The sequence below is a fragment of the Ovis canadensis genome, chromosome 3 (genome assembly GCF_042477335.2).
Source record: "Ovis canadensis isolate MfBH-ARS-UI-01 breed Bighorn chromosome 3, ARS-UI_OviCan_v2, whole genome shotgun sequence".
In the NCBI taxonomy this organism is placed as follows: domain Eukaryota; kingdom Metazoa; phylum Chordata; class Mammalia; order Artiodactyla; family Bovidae; genus Ovis; species Ovis canadensis.
This window is the reverse complement of record NC_091247.1, coordinates 103,518,155-103,543,046: the sequence shown is the minus strand read 5'-3', so window position 1 is coordinate 103,543,046 and position 24,892 is coordinate 103,518,155. Positions and strand designations below refer to the sequence as shown.

General features: G+C 39.5%; 1 protein-coding gene across 1 annotated transcript in view; it reads right to left on the bottom strand.

The window, feature by feature from the left end:
- TMEM131 (transmembrane protein 131) overlaps positions 1-24,892 on the bottom strand; it is a 178,213-nt gene that overhangs the window by 20,435 nt on the left and 132,886 nt on the right. The window contains exons 13-30 of the mRNA XM_069583900.1: positions 21,836-21,944; positions 20,857-21,010; positions 20,596-20,766; positions 19,499-19,609; positions 19,276-19,410; positions 16,170-16,274; positions 14,786-14,872; positions 13,074-13,226; positions 12,898-12,973; positions 12,624-12,741; positions 10,187-10,325; positions 9,963-10,072; positions 8,988-9,054; positions 4,196-4,347; positions 3,649-3,791; positions 3,022-3,208; positions 1,530-1,715; positions 577-735 (exon numbers count right to left, since the gene is read on the bottom strand). Of these exons, the coding sequence (XP_069440001.1) occupies positions 577-735; positions 1,530-1,715; positions 3,022-3,208; positions 3,649-3,791; positions 4,196-4,347; positions 8,988-9,054; positions 9,963-10,072; positions 10,187-10,325; positions 12,624-12,741; positions 12,898-12,973; positions 13,074-13,226; positions 14,786-14,872; positions 16,170-16,274; positions 19,276-19,410; positions 19,499-19,609; positions 20,596-20,766; positions 20,857-21,010; positions 21,836-21,944 (2,362 nt within the window). The remainder of the gene's footprint in view (positions 1-576; positions 736-1,529; positions 1,716-3,021; positions 3,209-3,648; positions 3,792-4,195; positions 4,348-8,987; positions 9,055-9,962; positions 10,073-10,186; positions 10,326-12,623; positions 12,742-12,897; positions 12,974-13,073; positions 13,227-14,785; positions 14,873-16,169; positions 16,275-19,275; positions 19,411-19,498; positions 19,610-20,595; positions 20,767-20,856; positions 21,011-21,835; positions 21,945-24,892) is intronic.

The window sequence follows — 24,892 nt, the reverse complement described above, 5'->3', positions numbered from 1 at the left end:
CCAAAAGACAATTATAGGATGTTCATGGTGGTCGAGTGGCTAAGTCTCCACGCTCCCAACGCACAGAAGGGGCCCAGGTTTGTTCCCTGGTCGGGGAACTAGATCCCACGTGCTACAGCTCAGAGTTTGCATGCCACAAGCACAGATCCTGCATGCCTTCAGGGACGAATGAAGCTTCCATGTGCCACAACTAAGACCCGGTACATCGAAGTACAGAAGTAAATTAAAAAAAAAAAAATCACACGTACTTCATCAGTGGAGCCACTGCATATACGAATGACCCTTGGGCAGTTCTACTCATGACAGGAAACAGGATACTTTCCACAACTCTACTGGGTCTGCTCTATCTGAAAACTCGGGCAGCAAGTCACTGACCTCAGGTAGAATATTTTAACCCTCATCAATATAATAAAAACCTGGTATCTTCTAAGAGTTCTTAGTAACTGAGAGTGACACATAGGGTATTACAATTTCTTCCCCCGAGCAAAGACGAAAAGAAGAAACATTTTTTTTCTTTTAATTACATCAGCCAAATCTATGCATATTAGAGAATTTATCCCCAGCAGGTACACATACTTTCCTTCAGATGAAATACCAACGATTCTCCTGAGATCAAATGGTCTCCCCACATCAAAGGGTGGGTTCGAGGCCTCAAAGGACAGCCGCCTTCGGAAGGGCTCCCAAATTCCTTGAGCTTCTAAATAGGCTGTTCCAATCACCAGAAGAAACAGCGCACTGCAGGGGGAGAAGAGGGGAGAATCCGGATTCCTGTGTTAGCGCAAGAGCAACAGGACTTGATACTAAGGGCACAGTTTCTTGGTAAAGTACAAAACAATATAAAAAACACAAAATGCCTATGACAAGACAAAGGCATTTTGGATGAAAGTCTGCCCACAGACTTCTCTAGTGTCCCAATGTGCAGGGAGGCTTGTGTGGAGGAAGTAACCACTTGAATCAGAATGGACACTGGAGGGGACCTTTCCTTCTGCCAAGAAGCAGCTCTTTAGTTCTCTAGGCCAACTCTCTTCCCTTGAAGGATGTGTTAGGTAAACATGTGAGTTAATTGAGAGGCGAGTATATCTCGTTCTTAAAAAATAAAGAAACAGACTGGAAAAAAGATGAGGATGCTGAGGGTTTAAAAAATATTTCTCATCAGTTTTATGTTGTTTAGGTATATGACTCAATTAGAATAAACTATTATGTTTGAGTACATTTTATATGCCCAAATCAAGTAATTTCCTGGTAAATTATGAGGCTTTTTTTTTTTTTTAAGAAATTAAGCTGTACTGTATGTGTGTAACAAATGTTATAGGTAGAAAAGGCTCTGGTTTATTGTATATGTCGCCCGAGAAGGGTTTATTTGGGTCTGACTGCTCCCACTGGTGTCTGTAAGCCTGACTCGAGGGCTGCCTCTTTTGTTCGTTGGGTGGATCCCTGGCAATCAGAGCAGCGCCTGGCACACAGGTGGAGCCATGATCAACAGCGTCAGGTGATACATACACACCAACCTCGAAAGAAGACATGAGTACCTCATTATTCCTGAGATGATGATGTACAGAGCCAGCTCCCAGTTGGGCCTGGGCAGGGCTTCTGCACAGGTTGCTAACATATGGTAAGGAAGGGATGCATTCAATACAAACACGAACTCAGAGCCACTGGCTGTTATAAACTTCAGTTCACGGATGACTCTAGAAGCTGTGAAATCAGGAGTAAACCTGAAACACAAAGGTGGCAGTGAGGCTAGGTTCTTAAAAATATGCTGCAACCAGCTTAAACATAATACCTCTGAAACAGCACTGAATTTTAGAGACTAGCACTTTTATTCAACTTTCTCATTTTCAGATGGACAAAGTATTGTCCTATGAGGTTAAACAACCAAAACAACTTTATTTTGTGGATAGAGAAACTATATAGAAAGAGAACACTGGTTGACTTTCCATAATTATTAATTCAGAGAGAAGTCTCTGAGCTTCTTTCCTTTCTTTTTTCTGTATTTAATTCACTCTCCTCTCCCATGATACACTCGCAATAATGCCTTTTTTCCCCCTAAGAAACCCATCCTAGCCCTACTGATGTTCATCTCCTCAAGCACCGCTTTCTGTCCTAATGATTTTCTTTTTGTGTTAACTGTATGCTCTCCAACCACATGATCTGCACCTTGAGGAGAGGTGTCTTACTCCCCACTGTTCCTTCAGGTGCAAAGTGTTATGCCTTACATGGAGTGACAGAGGCGCTAACAAAGTAAAGGTCCACTGAAGACCATGAAATTATCATTCAACTAAGGGACAGTGGTTACACTTTACTTTGTAAAACTTTATAACAGGTTATCAACTGTTAAAACATGCTGCAACTATTACGCATGTAGGCATTAACACTGTTTTCTGACCAAACTATCACACACGTGGAAAACCTGCACGTGTGTGATACAGGTGTCTGCTCTACACAGAGAACGCTCTTACAGTTGCTTCTCTACAAAACCTTGAACATTTTTAAAATTAAGTATTTTTTAAATTATGAAAGCATGATAACACATTTACAGGAGACTTCAAATAAAGTTACATACAGTTCCACTATACACACACACACACACACACACACACACATACTTATAGTTCCACTATATAATTATTTAAGTAGATAAGCTTTTTAGTTGGAGTTTCAGTATCAAGTGCTCAAAAATTAATAGAAAGAATAGGCAAAAAAGCAGAAGGATATAGGAGACCTGAAAGGCACTATGAACTAATTCAACATATTTAAAATTTATACAACTTTTACACACTAGCAGGATACAAATTCTATTCAATTTTCCATAGACAATGAACCAGGAGACACTGGAACATATCCAGGGACATAAAATAAGGTGCAAAAATCGAAAATAATTTTGGAACTGGTTTCTAAGATTATCTGATCTACTTTGGAGTTTCCACAATTTTGAAAACAAAGAAATGGAGAAATAACCAAAGACTAAGTGGGGAAAAAAAGAAGATTTAGTGATTCATCATCTTACGAGAAAATACTTACAGAATGACTATGTCTTTAGAGGCATTGGCGCTTAGTGCAAACTCTTGACAATTGACGACCTTAAAGCCATATCCCTCACAGGAGTACCCACTGACTTCAATGGTTTCTATGTGAATTGGAAGTTGTCCTGTGTTCTCTACTTTAAATGTTCTTTTCAATGTGAAATTGGGTTCCCTTAGTCTCATACCTAAAGGAAAAAAATGAGGGGTATAAATCTTGCTGTCCTGTGCACCAGGTCCAAGTGACGATAACACATCCTTCACAAATGTATCCCAGAGATTATGACGGAGCTCCTCAGGCCAAAGGGATGAGCCACTACCCAGGTTCCATCAGGAAGTTCTCTTCTTTGTTAAGTCATTTTAGATGGTGGAAGTTTAACTAGGCTTTATATTTCACATTCAGAGTAAATCAGCTAAGGTATGCAATGAAGACTGATACTTCAAAGCTTGTAAGATCCAAATGCAACAACTCTGAAAGCGAGTCCGGATGCTCTCCCCTGAAGTCTCAAGTACTCATCAGTCATACATGCACATGCCCATGTAGAAACAGTGTTCCTGTTTCTGGAATTACTTACTGTTGAAAAGGAACGCTGGAATCTGTGCACGTACCTATGACAAGAACACTCACCCTCCGTACAGTCTTTCAACAGTGCTTCTGTGATTTTGAAGCGTAAGGAGCTCCCTGGGCCCGGAAGCTTGCCTGCCACCCTCAAGTTCTCGGTCGTCCCCTGTCCTTGGACCATCACAGCATCCATCACAGTCAGGTTATTTCTACATAAGAAGAAGAAGCCCAGATTGTGCTCCCCTTAAATTTGCATAATCTCTTGATCTTGAATTTTACTGCTACTTTATAAACAATGTGAAGATTAACACATTAAACGGTCAAACATTGGCACTTTAAAAATTTAAAAATGTTTACATGACGAAGAGCAAGCGTTTTACATTTTCAAGAGTCACACATGGTATAGTAAGATACTATTCGTGTCTTTTAGCTAAAAATACAATCACAACATTATGTTTCATGAGGCGTGGTGTGCGTGTGTGTGCATATTTTTGACAAAATGAATACCCTGTTTCATAAATAAATTAATGCAAATATTAATACTGAAACAAATCAAGAAAGGACTCTTATGTAAGTACTAGAGGTCAACCCACACTTAAATCACAGAACATACCTGATTATGATTAGGGAGGAAACAGTTCTATTGTGAACTGGAGTAAACTTTACTTTGACAGATTTCTTTTCTCCAGGTTTTAAAATTAAGTTTAAAACTAAATGTCGGGAGAGGCCCTCTGTGAATCCTGTTGAACTCTGCAGTGGGTGAGCCTTGAATCATTGGGCAAACAAACAAGAGTCATTAGCATATTTTCTGGAAAATTATTTTTCCCTTTACCCCATCCACAGCCGAGTATTAGTTTCTCAAAATGACTAACTATAAAAACAAATTTATCCCTTCTGATTTAGATCCTGGATAGCTGGCAAGCAGAGCAACTGATGATGACAACTTCATATTCTGCATTAAGTCCCAAAAGGGGTTTTATTCCCCAGGTCACCAGAGTCTTCATGTTTGTACTAACCATTTGTTTTTGTGTACAGATCTTTTAACTTTAAAGGTTCTGAAACATGACAAAAAAACAGAAAAGGACACACACCTGAGAGATGAGCAGCTCAACGCTTTAGCACAAAGCGAGCAGCTGTGTGGCCAGCGCCCAGCGCCCTGAAGGCCTACTGGTGCTGCCCCTCACCTGTCAGTCATGGTTTTCCTGCCTCTCCCCTCAGAAGGGTATTGGCTGCACAGTCTTAAGGCCGCATCATTTTATTTATGATGGTATTTCCAATTCATATCAATCTCTCTTTCAATTTTATTTTGAAAGCTAAGCCCCTTATTATTGTTTCATAAACACTTGATGATTTTAAGTTCAAATAATAAGTTCAGTTTAATAATCAAAATATGACTTCTTGACAGTTACAGATAAGATTAAAAAGATTTGCTTTTTACTAAAAAAAAAAATCATAGTTAACACTGCTCTGATTTCAAGTAACATTAAACTTTTTTGGGGGTGGAAGGGCTGGTAGTACTTGGGTATAAATGTCCATGGCACTCTATCTACCTGCTAACCTGTGGGAGGAGAGTGAATTTTCTATGATTTTCTATTATATACAGATCTATTTCAACAGCATGATTCTATGGACATAATTTCATAGCTAATAAACTCTGTGAAGCACACTACTTTTCAACTCTCTCTTCTGAGGTGGCTATTTTTTTCCTGCATCGAAAATTCTTCTCTGTCAATGTCTACTAGGACAACAATGTTCTAACTGCTCCCAAATGGTTGGTGAATAGGTTCCCTTTAAATAAACTGTTCTGAGTAACTGACAAACACATTATACACTATACCTATATTCCCAACAAACAAATTCTGATGACATGGAAAATACTTTAGGATTTTGTGATACCTCTGGGCTAACACTCAGTAATTTTCATAGTGGTGGTTCGTGAAGAGGGATGCGTAGTCCCTTGGGGATCTGAGAGGTCTCTTTAGGCGTGTCAAAACTACTTTCACAACACAGACCAAACTTCTTTGCCTTTTCACTGTGTTAACATTGGCACTGATGACCAGCAAACGCAAAAGCAATGGTGGGTAAGTAAAATTGCTGACCCTTTAGCTAGAAGCAAGGTAGCCTTATCAAACCTCCCTGGTAGCCACGGTTTCACTGCCAGGTACTTACAGCTAACAAAAACAAAAGCCAAAACCTGTGACTGATTCATAATAAATATTAATCTTAAATCTCAACCCTTGAGCATGAGGTTTTTTAATACTGTGTGATAGAACAAAGTATGCCTGCAGCGCCCCCTGCAGCATGCTGAACCATGCTGTCTGGAAGAGTTATTGTTTGAGATGCCAAGAGAACTAGCTCCTTCCTCAAGGGGCTCCATTTCTATTTGAAAAATGACTGAGAGTCAATATATGACTATTCAGACTGGAGTAATTAGCAGACGTTTTCATAAAAATGAAGTCCATCTGTTCCTTTAAGGAAAGCAACTGAAGCATTTGTCGCCAATGGTAAAATTCGACTGTTTGAGGGTAATTTAGAATTTTGGCCTTGTGAACTTGAGAGCTTCCCAACAGTTAAAGAATTCCCTGATGAGATTCACAGTTATAGGGATGAACATGATCTTTTGCATACTTCAGAGTGAATTGTATCAACATTTGGAAGCTCTGCATATGTTAGTGAACCAATATGTCCCAAATGATTGGTGTATATAGTGTTATGGTAGCTAAAAAGACAATTAAGACATCCTTTCTGCAATTACATGAATGTGTCAGGTCAGGTCAGGTCAGATCTTTATCATATACTTCAACCAAAACAACATATCATAAGAGGCTGAATGCAGAAGCAGACATGAGAATCTATCTGTATATTAAGTCTGAGAGCCACTGAAGAGCTCTGTAAAAATGTAAAACGATCTGTTCTTATTGCAAAACCGTTTTTTTGTTTTTATATTATCTATCGAACAGAATGGGCTTATCATTATTTTAAATGAATTAAATCACTATTTTAAGGATCTCAGTTTTCATTTCTAATACGGTCAATACTGACGGATATTACCCGCACAAACAAAAAACCTCTCTGGAGTCCTTAATAATTTTTAAAAACTGAGATAAAGCAGAAGTCCTAAATTATTTTTCAGACTGTAAAGGAATCTTGAGATCAAATAATTTTAGATCCACAGTTTTACAGCACCGTAGAGAACTGTGAGAGAATTTATTTGAAGCTGACCCAAAGACCTCCTCCAGAATTTCTTATTTAGAATAAATTTCTGGGATCTAGGGCATTCTCATTCATCTTCCTACCTCTTATAGTACCTACATCTTACAGGTACCACCAAAGATTTGGTAAGATAAGAAACGCAAATTCTAGGTCATTTACTTCTTATGTGTATTTTCTCTCCTTATAAAAGCAGAGTGAACGGAATTTGTGGTTACTGAACTTTCCAGATATTATCATTTAGATATCTGGATAATATCTAGATATTTGGATAACCCTGAACTTATTATTTTTATGGCATTATTTTATGGTATCTTTATGGATGGAAACAAAGAAAATAAAAATGATTCTAAGAGAATGGCATGGATTAGAATATGAAACTCTAAATTTCAGCCTAGTGTTCTACCTATTACTCAGCAGAAAAAAAAATTGAAAATTACTTAGAAAAATAACTTTCTTATATAAGACTGACTTAAAAATAGATCTATAAAAAGTATCCGATAAAGGTCTGGCTAATATATGTTTTATAGATTAAAACATAAAATTATGGGAAAGAACACAAATACTTCAAAAACCATAGAACATGTGGCTGGAGAGCAGTCAGTGATTCCTAACCAGCAACGCCCATGTGCCAAAGAAGCCTGGGCAAGGGCTCCCTGACTCTGGGGGCGCTACATGTGAACTTGGCCCTGCCAGCCGTCGCAGGTATGAACTCGGCCAAGCCACTTCCTCTCCCTGAGCTCCGTTCCTCCGCCACCAGCAGACCATGTGAAGTACTGATCTCTTAGGGTGGTTAGTGACAGCTCAGCCAGTCTGCTGTAATGGTTATGTGAAATTACAAGCGTGAATGCGCCCCACATGATGCTGACACGCACTAGGTACTTGGGGAATGCTGAAAACCTTCCATTCTCGCCTGTGAGCCCAGGCTGACTCATGCAGTCCACATTCCCCAAGGGCTTCCTATTTGCCAAGCGACTCATCTAAGGGCTTCCATGTTGGTTTATCTGTTAAAAACCCCTGTAACATCCAGATTATTAAGTTCACATTGCAACAGAGGCTCAAGTTTGGAAAGGCTGACACACTTGGTGAGGTGACCAAGCTAGGAGGTACACAGGCATGATGGCCCCAGAGGCCGACCTCCCTTGCTCCAAATGGGAAGCAGCCAAGTCACAGCTCCTTGACAGACTGGGACCTGTGCACGGCGAGGGCCCACAGCGAGGAGAGAAGGGAGGGGCAGACGACTGTTTCCATCAAAGTCACTCAGATGGTGGAAGATTAACTAGACTCTCACTCTTATTCATTCAACACCTTTCGTTTTATAAATGTGAGAAAAACTAAGATAAGCAGAAGACAAGTCCTCTAGGAGCCTATACCCGGATTTGGGAAACAAGGCACCACACATGGAAAACAAAACAGAAGCCAAAGTTAACATGGGTGTGAGTGAGGAGTCAGGGAAATCAGGGGGCTGGACCCGGGGGAGCTCACAGCCAGCGGGGCCGCGTGCACAGGCTGTCCAGGCTGGACGAGACGAGCTGGGCAGGAGGAAGCGCACAAAGGCCAAGGGACTTGGGCTGACTCGCAAGCGGCGTTAGTTCCGAGTGCCGATTCCTGACTGACACGAGGAAGTTCTAAGTTCCTACATAATCATGGGTGGGTTAGTGGCTGCTCAGCCTGGCCTGCGTGACAGAGACTATCTGGTCCTAGAACAAACCAGCCTGTGTATGCACTCAGCAGTTCAAAAGCATCTGTTGAGGGAAAACTGTAAGTGCTACTGTGCTAAGTATGAATACAGCCAGCCATGGGTCTGGCCTTCACGGAGTTTACAGTTTTATTACAAAGTTTCCAAAGTAAAAATTTAAATGACCAAGCTCAATATTTGAGGCTTAATAAGAAGCAATCAGGCATTAGTCTGTACACCTCACTGGCATCCTCTCAGAGGTCCTGGCAGCCATTATTATGGGCTTAACGTTTAATGCCCACAAAGAGGACCTTCTACACAGCATGCCTCCTGGTGGTCTAAATCCCACCCACTCCTCCTGGACTTTATGCCTCTAGAAGAATTACTGGACTCTTCAGAACTTCTTCAGTAACCTGCCTTTCAGGCAGTTTAAGGATGGTCAATGTTTTCCTTCCACATTGCATCGGTCATATCATAAAATTACTTCTTTGCAATCGTATGAAGTTTGAATACTTACACTGTTTCTGAAGACTTGGAATTCTTGTGTTCTTAAATCGATCTTTGCCACCTTACTTAAGTTAAACCTGAAATTAAAAAACACACATAATTCTTTGTGAATAGCATCATAGTTAAAGCGGCTGCAGAATAATTACCAAGACTGTGTTTACCTTTCAGCAGATTTTGAGATCAATATTATCAGATTAACAGCCTTCAAAAAGCAGCTACAACTTACAGTTGATTCTTCAGTTTTAAAACTAAAATATTTTGAAAGGCTCCACCTGCTTCCTCTTTATATTGTTGTAGGAAGGAGTTCTACATGATTCCTTCTTGTCTTAAACTGGAAGCTCTTCCAGATGCTTAATGTAATATCTCGTTCTTTCCCTAGAACGTTCTCTCAACTTCAATTATAGATGCAAGATTTCTCTAAGCAAATCTACTGTTTATGAGCTGCAATAAAGCTCCAATACTTTGGCCACCCAATGCAAAGAGCCAACTCAGTAGAAAAGACCCTGATGTCTGGAAAGATTGAGGGCAGGAGAAGCAGGAGACAGAGGATGAGATGGCTGGATGGCATCACCAACTCAATGGACGTGAGTTTGAGCAAACTCTGGTAATAGTGAAGGACAGGGAAGCCTGGTGTGCTGCTGTTCATGGGGTTGCAAAAAGTCAGACACGAGTTAGTGACTGAACAACACTGACAACTTTCTATCAGACAAAAGATTTGGAGGTAAATGCTCGTGAGACTCCAGAACACCTTCTGTGGGATACAGACAATCCAGAGTGCTGTGGCCACAAAGGAGTCAATCCTGTGTAATCATTAATTTAAGAACATCCTGACGTTTCTACTTTATAGACAATAATATACCTGTAGTCCATGCGGTCACAAAGAGTCCGAAAGACTTAGCAACTGAACAACAACCAAGTTTTAAATGTGTAAATGATCATTCACTGTTCACATGGAAACATTTTGATGATATGAAGTAATGCTTACCTTGATATTAACTTATCTATAAAGATGGAAGGGCTGGAATATAAAGCCAGGGGGATAAACTGAATATAGACGGGAACATCTGCAGGGTTTTCTAACATAATCTCTTCTTCCTTAAACAAAATAAAGAGGTGGTAAGTGAAAGATCTGCCCCATTAGAAAGAAGAGCAGATACTTCATCACACTATGACACATTTCCAAAGGCCCATGGCACTCTGGATACTCACTGAAGAGCAGTTTGTATTAGTGAGGGGAAACCTCACGAGCCGGGGGGAGCTGAGGAGGGATGGCCAGGAGAGCTCGGCGGAAACTTTTGACAGGATGTTTTTCTGAAGGTCTGTATTTACTTCAAACGTAGCGCTCAATCTAGAAGACACAATTTGTAAGTCACTGTATCAAATGGAAATGCCTGAGTTTTCTCAATACAGGCGATTCTATTAGGCTTGTGTACTTGAGAAATTTTATTCTGGCCTTGAATAAACACAGGTTTACCTGCTCCTAACATTCTACTCTGTTTTCACAGACACATATGAAGAGGTCTCTATTTCGGCACAGAGAGCAAACCATCTATCACCGATCACCTGCACTGTTTCCATACTGAATGTGCAAGTGACCAGCCAGGCATATCCAGATGACAGGATATAATGGGGATCCTAAAGATCCTGCATGTTTAGTGGAAAGATCTAGATACCAACAGCAGCTAAATATTTCAGTTGAACTAATGAGAAGGCAGCACACTGCTTGGCATATGGCTCCTTTCCCACTTGAGAAAAAAACCCACAAAGTCTTACTCTGCAATGAAGATGTCAGTTGAAACGATAATATATATGAGGGTTTTGTGTAGACATATATATGAAGCAATATTCAGGACCTCATCTGACTATTTCTCTACTTAGAAGTGTTTATAAACCAGCTGTTTAGAACTCAGAACACATTCCCTATGGAAACAGTACTACAGAGGGGGCTAAACACTGAAGCCTATTTTATACTGTAAGAGCACTGAATTATGGTACCATAATGTTGGTGAGAGTACCAGTTTTATAAGAATACTGGTACTGAATTTTCTGTGATATGCCTGTTGACAAGTTAACACAGAGGCAGGAGTGGGGAGAATGCCACGTTCACTATGCAGCTGTGACCTGGTAGCTCAGGGCAGGCCGGGAGCCTGGGTCTTCAGTGGGGAACACTAGGCTCACAGAGACAAAGGCAGGGGTTTCGGTGGTTGGGAGGTGAAGAGGTTCCTTGGCAGGTGAGCCAAGGGCAGCACTACCAGTCATTTATTCATAACTGGGTGTTAAAATACAGAGGCGACCTATATTCCATGTCTATCATGGAAACTGGAGAGCCAAGGAGTGTCTGAATTAGTGTTCTCTTAATGGAGAAGGTAATGGCACCCCACTCCAGTACTCTTGCCTGGAAAATCCCATGGATGGAGGAGCCTGGTAGGCTGCAGTCCACGGGGTCACTAAGAGTCGGACAGGACTGCGCGACTTCACTTTCACTTTTCACTTTCATGCACTGGAGAAGGAAACAGCAACCCACTCCAGTGTTCTCGCCTGGAGAATCCCAGGGACGGGGGAGCCTGGTGGGCTGCCGTCTATGGGGTCGCACAGAGTCGGACACGACTGAAGTGACTTAGCAGCAGCAGCAGTAGCAGTGAGTTCATTAGAAGAAGTCTCTTTGTACTAATTTTAACCATTTTAAAGGTAAAATTTACCTCTCTTTTTGCCTTAAGAAAACCCTTCACAGCAGGTAGTCCAGATACACAGAAACCTGCAGATCTGACTGTTCATGGCTTGAAAATACTATGTTAGAATAAACTGGAAGATTTTGATGATGCTGACAAATATATTTCAAATTAGCCAATGGAGAAGAACAGTGTTCATCAGTTTTCAAGTCAAATTGTCTTTGGAAGTACACAGAAAGGTCAAATTCCTAAATTGCTACGTATAAATGTGTCTTTGCTTCTGAATCCAGGTATGGTACTGATCTGTCAATGTGAACACTCTCCACCTGAACCCTAGCAGATTCAGCACTCGAAAGGGAGGAGGCAGTTCTTTGCATAAGGAGCAGAGACACTCCTCCTATGGTGAGGTTCAACTTTTAAAGTCTTTCCTTGCTTTGAACAGAGGTCAGAGGCAGGTAGACTCTTTCTTATGCAAATAGCTGTCTGCTATGGAAGCTGGGCTTTCCTGGTGGCTCAGATGCTAAAGAATCCACCTGCATGAGGAGACCCAGGGTCAGTCCCTGGGTATGGAAGATTCCCTGGAGAAGGGAATCGCTACCTACTCCAGTATTCTTGTTTAGAGAATCCCATGAACAGAAGAGCCTGGCAGGCTACAGTCCATGGGGTTGCAGAGTTGAACATGACTGATCCACTAAGCACAACACAGAACTCATCCTACACAAGGACAACTTCGTCGAGTTTCTGTGACTTTCCATCTAGAGCACTGGAAATAAAGACAAAAATGGTAGTGTGTGTCCTTCTGAGAAATACACAATCACAATGGCCATTCAAGATGTTTCAGTATGGTTTTCTGAAGATTAGGCACATTTTTGGCACTACAGAGAAATAAAATAACCAAATACGGGAATAACTTTAGATAATCATGTTTCAAACTGGTAAAGGCAGCTCAAACACTTACATACAGCAAAACCGCTTACCTGTGACCTGAGTTTTCCTTTATTCCCATCCATCCCTTGAACAGGCTTTGATGCAAATCCCAGTCAGTGTCCCAGGCATCTTCCTGCATGGCTATGCCAGGCTGGACTTTGGGTTCAGCTAAAACACAGGGACAAATGGTATGACATACTCTGCCCCTCAAATGATTTCTACAGCATCGAGATGTAGGGGTGGGCTTTAGAAGCAGCAGCCTATCATTAACGGGAGTACCTTGGGGAGGGAGTGAAGGCGTGAGAGAACAGTAAGATGACTTACATTTGGACAGAAAAGGCAAGCCGACATAGCAATGATCCCCGCACTGCAATCCAGGATCAAAGTAAATGTTTGCAATCTATAAAGGGGCACAGGAGAACCATGAATCCCCAATCCATGGAAGGTCACAATAACAAAGGACAAAAAGATGGGAATCTGCAAATACAATGCGTTCAAACCTTTGATTTTTTCCCTGGCTCCAAGTCTTCCTTATTACCCCGCAATCGTTTGTAGTAAAAACGCACATCTTCTGACAAAGATCGTATCTGTTGGATCTTTACCTTCTGTGAGAAGGAATTCATAATATTTAAACTCTGATGAACTATTTTCCCCTGAAGGAAGAAAACAAACAAATTCATTTGTAAATGGCTGGATTTTCTTCAGAACACACACTTTACAACAGACAGACATATTTACGGAAGACCAAAGCTCAAAGGACCCTTAGAACATTCAAAAGTTGATAAGCTTTAAATCTGTAATCAGAGGCCCTCCTCTGAATATATGTATTTCATTGTTGTTTTTAAGGCCTGTTACAGAGAAACTGGCAGGTCAAATCTCTGCAATTAGGTAAAAATGAATTAAAGTAAAAGTGCTCACATAACAAAGGTGCAGAACTAGCTTTGAATGAAGGAAACAGTCACTATCAGTTTGTTAAGAAAGGTTTGTTTATACCAAGGCCAGGCTCCCTTAAAAGTTACCAAATTCAGGATGAAATAATTATAAAATCACTGAATTCTAAAAATCCAAAGCTAAACGAGAAACAAAAAAAAAAATCAGATTTTTCTCAGAAAAAGTATTTTCTTTATATAAAAAAAATACTATCTGTGCCAAAGAGAAATTAGACATCTTTTAAAAACATAGGTTAGCTGGCATCGTATTAAAATGAAGCACACAGATTAAATCATTACATTACCAATGACCGTGCTTATCTCTTCCTGTGACAGGGTACCAATTTTACTTTTTTTTAATAGAGAGATTTATTTTTTTGTCATGGAGCACACCATGTTCCCTGACCAGGGATCAAACGCATGCCCCTGCATTGGGAGTATTGAGTCTTAACCACTGGACTGTCAGGGAAGTCCCAGGGTGCCAGATTAAAAAATATATATGTGATTGAAATAATCATCAATAAGAATCATATTATAACCTTTTCCTTTTTTTTGTTGAATACAGAACCAGAATCTTATAGCCTGATTCCTAGATTTTTAGAGAAGTCTGAAACGATCAGGGCTTCCCAGGTGGCACCAGTGGTAACTAATCTGCTTGCCAATACCAGAGATGCAACAGACTGGCCCCTGGGGGGGAAAGATTCACTGGAGGAGGAAATGGCAACCCACTCCAGTATTCTTGCCTGGAGAATCCCTTGGACAGAGGAGCCTGAGCGCCTAAAATGATCAGACCCACTGGTCTAAAATTTGGTATTAAAAGACAAAGAAATTAAGAGAATGCATAGTAAAAAGAGATCAATGATGGTGAAAAGTGAAAGCGAAAGTCGCTGGGCTGTATCTGACTCTTTGTGACCCCATGGACTATATAGCCGATGGAATTCTCCAGGTCAGAATACTGGAGTGGGTAGCCTTTCCCTTCTCCAGGGGATCTTCCCAATCCAGGGATTGAACCCAGGTCTCCCGCACTGCAGGTGGATTCTTTACCAGCGGAGCCACAAGGGAAGCCCAAGAATACTGGAGTGCATAGCCTGTTCCTTCTGTAGTGAATCTTCCTGACCAAGGATCAAACCGGGGTCTCCTGCATTTGTAGGCGGATTCTTTACCAACTGAGCTATCAGGGAATGTGGTGAGATTAAGTCTAACTCTTATTATATACAGTTTAACCAGAGTAAAACGCAGTAGAAAGAAAGATAATTAACAAATCTACAAATTAACTGTCTTACTGGAAAGGAAGGTGGAAGAACCATGTGCTTTGGGAAGCAAGTCAGAGAACCCACTGCGATCACAGCCTTCACGGGAATTGTTAGGATCTGTGGAGGGAAGAAACAAACCACAGAGAAATAAGTGTGTAAGTCCTAGACTGACCTGGCAGTTGTTGCACTATTTTAGGAGATTTAAAACAACCAATCTTGGGACTTACATGAGCAATAACCAACTGGTAAGCAAAATTAAAATCACCCATGGATACTGTTTAATCTATCCATGTACTGCACAAAATGCACTGAAATACCTTTCCATGTGCTTCTCAGTGGTTCACTGCAAACAAGGTAAACAAGACCAAACAACGGGGAAGGAATGAAGAACAGATTTTTCATAATACGGGTGATTTTGCAGATCATTAATTTAAAAAGGAAAGTCCAACTATACTCTTAAAACAATGCATGAAAAATCCAGCATTTTTAAAAGCTACATAGCTCTCTACTTTTTTGTACGTAGCAATAAATTAATGTCAACCTGATTTTTTTAAAAAACGAGCTGAATATTCCAGGTTTTTCTCAACTCACACCCTATTTGGAACTCACAAGAATACTTTGCTAAGGAAATGTACTTATTTTTATCAAAAGTGATAAATGCGATTCCTCACTTTCAGAGATAATTAATTTTACATATTCCCAACATATCATTTATTACTAAAAGACCAATTCTATTTATTCTGAATGAGTCTGCTTTCATGGGGGGCAGGGGTTGTCTGTGCTGAAAACAGGCAGGAGAACAAAGGTAGCTTGCTGAATTCAGCAGTGCTCAACTTCCCAAGAACTTTAAAAGAACACATAAAAATATTTAGACTTGGCAGAAACACATCCCTTCAAAAATCTCATTGAATGCAACATGTCAATCCCACAAAGTCTTTAAAAAGTTCACTGATTTTCATTTGGTTCCTGACTTAGAATGACTCATGTAAACATAATTGTGCGAACTCAAATTAAGATATGATTTCCTGATTGTATCTTCCTTTTTGGCAATGTTACACAGCAGGATATTTATGACCGCAGAAAGAGAGAGAGCTAACCTCAAGAATTTCAGCCAGGGTCCATGTAATGCTACAGCCATTTGTAAGCCATTCTAACAGCAAATCTAAAAGTGCCAAACGCATTTTTCTGAAGTTGCTTTTAGTCAAGAGATTCAGGTTTTATCAGAAAACTATGAGCTAGTGAAAACCATTATTTTGTAAACTATTCCCAGAAGCTTAAGCTTTTAAAAGTATCAAAGTGGTAAACTATAACTTTTTGAATAAACTTGGTTCTCTGTTTCTATAAAAACAAAAAAAAGGACTGACTTTTTCAGAAAGACCCCACTGACCTGAATCCCTGTAAATACATTCCTTACCTCGTAGTCTGTCGTGATCTGTATAGCCCCATCATGAATTCCTTCCAGTTTTTTTGCAGTAAGTTTGACTCTGAACACTGCAAAGTATCCTGAAGCTAGTATTACCTGTATGGAGTAGAAAGTACATCCCTCATTAGCCTTGCTAATTGAAGTTTTCTATTAAAATGGAAAAGAAAGCTACAAAAACCCTTCAGTTTTAAATCAGTGTTAACTCATACAGGTTAGGAATTCAAAATCCTAACAAGCTAACACAGAATTAACACACCATCATGTACAAATATCTCAAAATAAATAACGCCCATCTCTGGATGTTTACCTATTATACTTACTCCATGGGCTACTGAGAAAGCTGGTTCCCCGAGGAGCAGCTGAATTCTCAGCTGCTAAGCTGCGGGGGCGGGGTGTGTGGGCCTCACCCCCAGTCATGTACCTGCATGGTCAAAGCGGGCGCAGGCTACAGCAGCAGGATGCAGCCTCCCCCCCTTTCAGAAGCCACACCAGGGCACAAGTACATGCAAAGCTGGTCCTGCTCCCAGTTCTGAATTCAGTTTTGGCGTGTTAATACCCATGTCTTCAGATCAACTGAGACTGGGTCACACGAAAACATCAAAAGATCAAGGAAAGAAGGAAAAGTTAAGCAATGCAATTTTGAAAGAAAGCAGAACGTAGAACGTGGATCTCACTTATTTTCTCAAGCTATCTGCTGATATTTCCGGTGCTTAATCTTTTCAATCGAGAAACTTCCGAAAAACCGTGAAATTCATTTTGTGAAGTTGTCCTTTAGTCAGCAGTAGTTATACTTTACCTGGAATTTACATTGACCACCAAATAACAAATGCGGGTGCACCGAACGCACCCACTTTCCCCCTTCAGAAGCATTTCTAGGTTGGTTTTGTGCAAGTCTACTGTTTTCATCGTGACTCTGACCACCCCAATCAGAGCATGTGTCTGAAGAGCATGGAGAGTTGTTGACAGTGTGTGTTCCATAAGGAATAGGACGCTAATTTATTTCATCTGTTTGGCTTTTTGGAAAACAGCTGGACAACAGTTGAAAGTTTACAACTTAAACTTTACAAATTACAAACTTAAAAAAAATCTACATTTTGCGGAGTTGTTATTTTGAAGCTGGCAACTCACTACAACTTCCTATTTTAAGTAAGGAAGGGTTCATAAAAATGATCTCATCTTTCTATCCCTTGGTTCTTATATTTATGTAGTTTCTTTTTAAGTTTTTATCTTGTACTGGGGTACAGCCCATTAACAATGCTGAGAGAGTTTCAGGTGCACAGAGAAGGGACTCAGCCACGCACATACATGTATCCTCATCAAACTCCCCTCCCAGCCAGGCTGCTACAAAACAGAGAGCAGAGTTCCCTTGCTCTACAGCAGGCCCTTGGCGGTTATCCACTTTAAATATAGCAGTGTGTACATGCCCATCTCTTATATTTATATAGTTTTATATAAAAGTGAATTTTAAAACCCCAAAGTTGCCAGCAGGTTCCATGTTACTGAGTGGACCCCTCAAATTTAAATAAGTGTTAACATGTGCTATTGTAGGAGGAAATGATCCGGAGTCCTGAGAGTATTAATTTATCCTGTATTATGAAAAACAGTATAATTCAGCCATCTCGGATTAAATCTACATACATTAGATCTACTTTAACCTCATTGTTGAAATGAACACATTAATAGCTGGTCTCATTATTATCCTTTTTCAGCATTCTATTTGTATTAAAAATAAAACCTCAGCTGGAGTGACAAATATTACTTGTCATGGGCATATTCTTTTTTGTTTTAAAAGGAGACTTTATTTATGAGTCAAATTTAAAACATTATAAATTATTAAAATGCAAATACCCAACACCCATGTATCCATCACAGTATCTGATTATGGAGCTTGAATGCCACACAGGTGCGATTAAAATAGACATTATCCAGTATACACATTATCCAGTACTGTTTCCCACTTTTTCATAAATCCTTTTTCAAATTTTTTACATACAATCCTACTTACAGCTTATCTGTTTTAATATGTAATCATAAAATCGCGACTTTATACATTTGGTTGTTTCTGGTTATCTGGAATTATTAATACTGCTATCACAAACATCTGTATTCTCACCGCTTCTGGCTCTTTAAATGACTTCCACAGGAAGAAGTTCCAGGAGTGGTATACATTGCCAAATTATTCTCTAAAAAACCTGTTTTGGGGAATCTTTCTCATACAAAATGTTTATATCCATCTTTATGGCCTATGGCGTTGCACGGAAAGGTCTTTGTCAACAATCCCTGTGCATAAGGACATCTGCTTTTCCTTCTGTAAAACTGCCATGAGAAGCTGTACCCTAACCTTCAGAGGAGGTTATATTCTGTTCCTTCCAAGTCGCACAGGTGATCCTACTAACTCTGCTCTGAGTAAGTTTAAACTCTGAGATTCCTTTTCAGCAGTGGTGAGGGCCTAGACTGATACATTCACTTGCTCTTGTCTCGCGTACTTTTATGACCAACCGTACGTAACAGAGTAAGAATGTACGAGGAGAGCCACACAGAGATCAAACAAATGATGTTTGTCTCACTGATACTCTCCTCCAGTCAATACAGAGAACTGAACAGAAATATCACTGCAGAACTGAAAACAACTTCTACTCACGTGCAGGGGTCTTTCTTTCGCCTAGAGAACTGAATGAGCAGAGTTCGTTGAGCACCCATGGAAACTGCTCCTGTCTAATGGTAACTGTGCTGTTTCTTAACTCCTTCGAGTCTCAAGTGCTATTATGAAAGGAGTGAGTCTGAGCAGATTACCTATGGGGTCCTCTCCACATCAAATAGCCAATGCTGTTATGAACCTCATAATATTCTGAGGAGGGACCTCCCTGGTCATCCAGTGGCTAAGACTCTGTGCTCCCAATGCAGGGGGCCTGGGTTTGATCCCTGGTCAGGGAACTAGATCCCACTTGCCACAGCTAAGAGTTCACATGCTGCCACTAAGACCCAGCACAGTCAAATAAATAAATTAATATTAAAAATAATATCATGAGGAATAGTCTTCTACTTGAGATTTAGACACACACCTAAGTTTAAGGAAACAATAGAAAAGCTTACTTACTGATGACTGGTCTGATAGAGAGGATTTTTCAAACTCTGGAAGGCTTGAGATGACTGTAGTTCTATTGCCTCTTTCAGTGGCTACGAGTTCTATTGATAAACCATCTCCTATAATATGCCAGCTTTTTACAGCCAACTTAAAAGAGAAAGATATGGAAGCAATTATTGCAGCACTAGCATAAAATCTCTACATGTGACTCAGAATAACAACAGATTTTTCTTACCTCAATTGGGTTGCTGTTTATAATGGCAAATAAAATATTACTTGCTTCCGTCGCACTCAGTATACCAAAATCTATGAAACGCTCTTCTATTTTGGGGGGTAATACAAAGTACTGGAAAGACAGAAAAGAACTAGATTAGATGTAAAGTTACACTTATGTAACAGTAACACTTCAAGAAAAAGTAACTGTATTAAGGTACACTAGGGTTCCTACATTTTATGTAAATATACACGTACATAATACATAATTAAGAACTTTGTATAATGGAAGTATTTTGAGTACTAGGTAAGATTAAGTGGAGCCCAGGAGATTTAGGCAAAAAGTCCCCAGTCTCTGCAAACTTCACGCGTTCATGAAAGCAGTTTTAAGCCAGTGATCATTTAAGCAGAAGAAATATAGACGGAGTGTCAGTGGTATGATACCGAAGGTCCCTTTGGTTCTAAAGTTCTTACTGATGCTAGGTTTTTGGAGGACCACACTTCTATCTTTTTGCTTTCTTTTCATCTTTTACCTCAGTTTTCTTTCTTTCCCAAGCTTCTTTCATGGATTACCCTAAGGACAGCTTTGCTTGGATTTCCCCCGCCCCGCTTGGCTTATTTTCTATATTAGAAAGACTTCTGTTTCCTTTCCTGCTGTTACTTAGATGACTATTCCATCTGTGTCTTTCTACCAGATTCCCTCTTTCTTATCTGATTCTTCTCTTCAGGCTTGTGTTTTCAGTTTTGGTCACCTCTTCCCTACATAATTCCCTTTCACTTGCCCTGTAGTATTTTTTAATTTTTTTTTGCTTATTATGTTCCTTCTGCTTAGTTTGTTTTTAGCTTGCCCATGACTGTAACAATTTAAAAGCAAAATCAAGAGGAGTAGACCTGATCTAAACAGAGGTGTAGCTAGGGAAGTCAACTGTGTCATGAGGAGATATGGCTGCTGGGAGGGTGAACATCTTGGAAGCACAGACTAGGGAGGAATTAGAACAACTTGTTAAGTACAAAAAAACAGCAAAATTTAAGTGTCTGCAATAAAACTACTTAATAGTAGCTGAAAAAAACAAAGATGTGGAGGGAGTTTAAATTTTAAAAGGTAGATAACATACTTACGTCTAAAAAACCTGTATATACCCGCACAGGTAAGTGAAACTTAGAGGCATTGGTAATAAGTAAAATGTTGTTATCTATGTGCATGGATGATGTGGACGGCATAAAAAAGAGAGTAAAAATGTAGCCTGATCCGCTGGGAAGAATTAAGACTGGTTTGCTGAAGTTGTGAACCTAGGGGATGATGGGAGAGAAAAAAAGCATGTCAGTACCATTTGCTTGGTAGACTGGTAAAATCCAAAGTATGAGGGGTCAGAAACATACTTTAAACATTGTTTTGGCTTCTTCTGGTAGCAACACATCATGAATGAGGATCGCAAAGCTGAAAGTGTTAGTAAGGTAAATTGGCCTTTCCACAGGATCAGCAGGACTGTCTCGAATGTGAAATAATGTTGCAGCGTGATCAAATCCCAAATAACTATTTGAAAAAAACAGAAACAAATCATGTTCATTTTCACATGTGAATTTATAATGCAAGTTCTTTAGTGGTGAGTAATAATTTACATTTAGCAGTAAGGACTGTTGTTAGAGGATTCAGACTATAAATATTTTAGTGATTGACCATATGATTTAAAAGAAAATTCATTACAGTGTAATAAAAAGAACTATTTGCTACTACATTATATGTGACCAAACAATGAACATCAAGAATGTACTAACAAAAAAAAGTTTTAAGCTATTTAAAAGAAAAACCATGTTTATCATTCAGTTGCAACCAGCTTTGTTAAGACAAGTCCCTACTAAGCTGGCCATGAAACTATTACTGGTTAAAGTAGAAAGTGAACTACATATATTATTACCTGTTTGTAAAAAGCTATAATTTTAGAACAGTGTTTAACAGGTTTATAAAAGAATAAAAATGATTTTGTTTCAAGTGACAATATACTTTAATAAACAAGCTATAGTCATTTGCATGTTACAAAAATAATTACAGAAACAAAATGCTTCAAGTGATTTAAAAATCACAGATTCACTTTTCTATTGTATTATGGAATCATTAGGATTTCATTTAAGCCCAAATCATATCATCCCATTTACTTTCTTCTTAAAGTAAAAAAATAAAATAAAAAATGAACAAAATACAGAAGATTTTTCTCCTTTACGGCTGAAGTTTTTTAAATACTTCATTCCATGGAGTTTATGTGAATTTGCCTACTGCTTCTGCTAAAGTCAGAGAGCAGGAAAACAGAATTTACTGATTAGTAAAAAAAAGTTACAAAGTTTATTTAGAAGAGAAACTCACCCATCTAAAACCTCTGCTTGATAAGGTATTTCAAGTTTAGAATAACTCTTTTCCTTTGCTTTCACAGTGATTTTCCCAGAAAACTGAGATGGTTTTTTTGCCTTTGATGCTGAAAGGAAGCACAGAAGATAATCTGCCACCTTCCACTACCAACGCGTTTACATAGAGGAGAAGGAGGGTGACTCTGCGTGGACGGATCAAAATCTTAAAAAGACGGTGAGCTTTCAAACTGGCACACAGAATACAGTGACAACATTTTAAGTCAAATATCACATTTTCCATTCAAAAATGGAAAGATATTTCAATTTTCCTGTAATGGGATAAATAGGTAAGGAACTAGCAAGTGAACACCATTCAGGAGGGAAAACACTATAATCTGAGCTATTTCTCTATTACCATAAGTTTTGGCTTTACACACAACAGGGATTCTCAACCTTGGTGCTATTTCTCTGCTGGCGGGGTGGGAGGTGCGGTGGGTGGTGGGGTGGCTGTCCTGTGTACTGCGGGATGTTGGGCAGTGCCGTCAAGACAGCCTCTATCTGCGAGACATCAGCTGCATTACCCAAAAGTGTCTGCAGATGTTGCCAAATGTCTCCAAATTGAGAACTGCTGGTTCACAGCTGATTAAGAAATGACATTTCTTGTGTGGTCAGAATCTTGCTATAAATACCGATAAAGTAGCCTGGTGCAAGAAATGCCAAGAGTTATGAGATATATACTCTCCCTGCCATCATACTGTTCTCACAGATGAAGTTAAAACCTTTAAATTTTGGATCACTTCTGATTTTCCTTCTGGAATTACAGAAATAGTTGGATTCAATCTGGGTACCCAATAGATGTTCCTTTCAAAGCAAATAAAGACGCTGTTTATGTTTATCTCCTTTAAAGTACTTCAGGAACACTTCCACTTATGAGAAGAATTTTATATGTAGGTTCTGCAAATGTGTGTTATCCAACTTTAGCATAAAAAAGGAACAAAATAATGATATGACATCTAGTATGTGGCTACGTACAGACAGTGTGAATTCAGATTTTTAAACCTCCCATTAAGCCCCATTTCTTTCTTTTACTGTACAGCCATTTCTGGATGCTTTTTTTTTTTTGTTCTTTATTTTGACATAAGGCTGATAACAAGGGTCATAATTTAGGCATTTCATAGTACCTTATCAAGTTATATTTTAGCAAATGAAGTGGTCAAAGTGTCAAGAAGATTCAGTTAAAAATCATAAGGAATCATGACTTCATGAGTCAAATGATTACATGGTAAGTCAACACTGCAGAGTGAATATTCATGGCACCTTCTGAAATGTTTATGTTTTTTATTTTTATAATTAGTTAATTAATTTGGCTGTGCTGTGGGGCTTGTGGAATCTTAGCTTCCCAACCAGGACTGAACCAGGGCTATGGCAGTGAAAGTGCTGAATCCTAACCACTGGACCGCCAGGGAATTCCCCCTGAACATTTTCAAAGTTAAGTAAAAAGTGCATTTCTTGATGGATGATTTTCACAGGAATCTCAGTGGTAAAACCATTTGTATTGTAATCTAGGGGTGATGGTGGGGGAGGAGGGAGCAAGTGGGAAGTGGAGGGATTTCTCCATGATAATGAAAACTACTTTCAAAGATGAGGGGGAGGAGAAGCGGAGGAAACCTCTCCTCTCCCACCTTCACCTTGAGCTTCTTGAAAAATGGGCCCTTGCAGAATAAATCTGCCAGTTTTTATAGTAAATAAATAAAAAGCACTTTTAAGAAATGTAGCACTTACTTTAAAAGATGCCTTCTCTTGTCTCTGTGCTAAATTTTACATAGTCTCTTTAAGAAACACTTATTTTAGACTCTGTGACCTCAGAAGAAGTGCCACTCCTGACGTCCATTTCCCTGTGGGAGCAGCTACCAGCTGTCAGCACAGGAGCACCGCTGCACTGCCCTAGCGTGCGCCCTGCCTTCTTGGACCTACCAGACCTGTCTGCTCTGAGGGCCAGAAACTCTTTCTCAGTAAGGGAAGACAATGTACCTGCTGATACTGACACTGGTAACTGGCGGTCATGGCTGGTGTCTTAGCAACACAGAAGACCACTCATCACACATGCGGAAATATCTGTGCCATCAGGCCTTCTGCAATACTGATTATTTTTTGACAGCTGGTTTTTGAAAGTGCGCCATGTGTATAATCTCAATTTCTTCAGGCGTTTTCTCTGAGCTCGTAGGATGAATGCTGTGTTGGCAGCCAAGTGTGCAGCTGCTCCAGGCCTTCCATGTGAGAGGAGTGAGCGCAGACGCCTCACAGACATTGGGCCCCACTCAGGGGGGTCCGCAGTGGCCAAACATTCTCTCCTGATGAGAAGCTTAGCTATAAAATGTGGATTATGAGCAAAGATGGCTTTATCATGAGGCCAAAGCTCAAGCTTCAGGGCTCCTCACTTGGCTAGGCCATTATGAGAAAAGCCCCATTTGGAGTTTCAGCTTTTATTAAATTTAATCACACATTTAGACAGCCATTAAGTTACTACTCAAAACATTTTATGATAGTAAATGCAGTACATCTCCTAATTAAGTAGGCAGAACTGAATAAAAACATGCTATTAAAACAAGCTAAAGGCTGAGTTAACATTTCAGAAGTCAAAATACACAACATACATGCTTGAAATAACTGTTATCTAACTTGACAATTCTATGATAAAGGTTGTCATTTTAATTTAGATGGGACTGCCTGCCTTGTTTATAAAAGCCAAAATATGGAAATGTTATAGAAAATACTTCACTTCTGCTCTAAAATTCAAATGTGCTTCTGAAATTCAAATATGTATCACTCAATTACAAAAATTAATGACTTCATAATTAAGACAAAGCTTAATAAATATGTATATGAAAGAGCCTAGATTAACAAAAATTTAATTGCAATCCTAATGTATTTGCTAATACTAATTCAGGTTTATGAAATTATAATATTTACTTTCAAGAAACAATCAAATAAGAGTTCATGATTACAAGAAAAACCAATCTGACTAGTATTATAAAATCTAACTGTAAAATGGCCTGGGTTTTTATATTAAGATGTC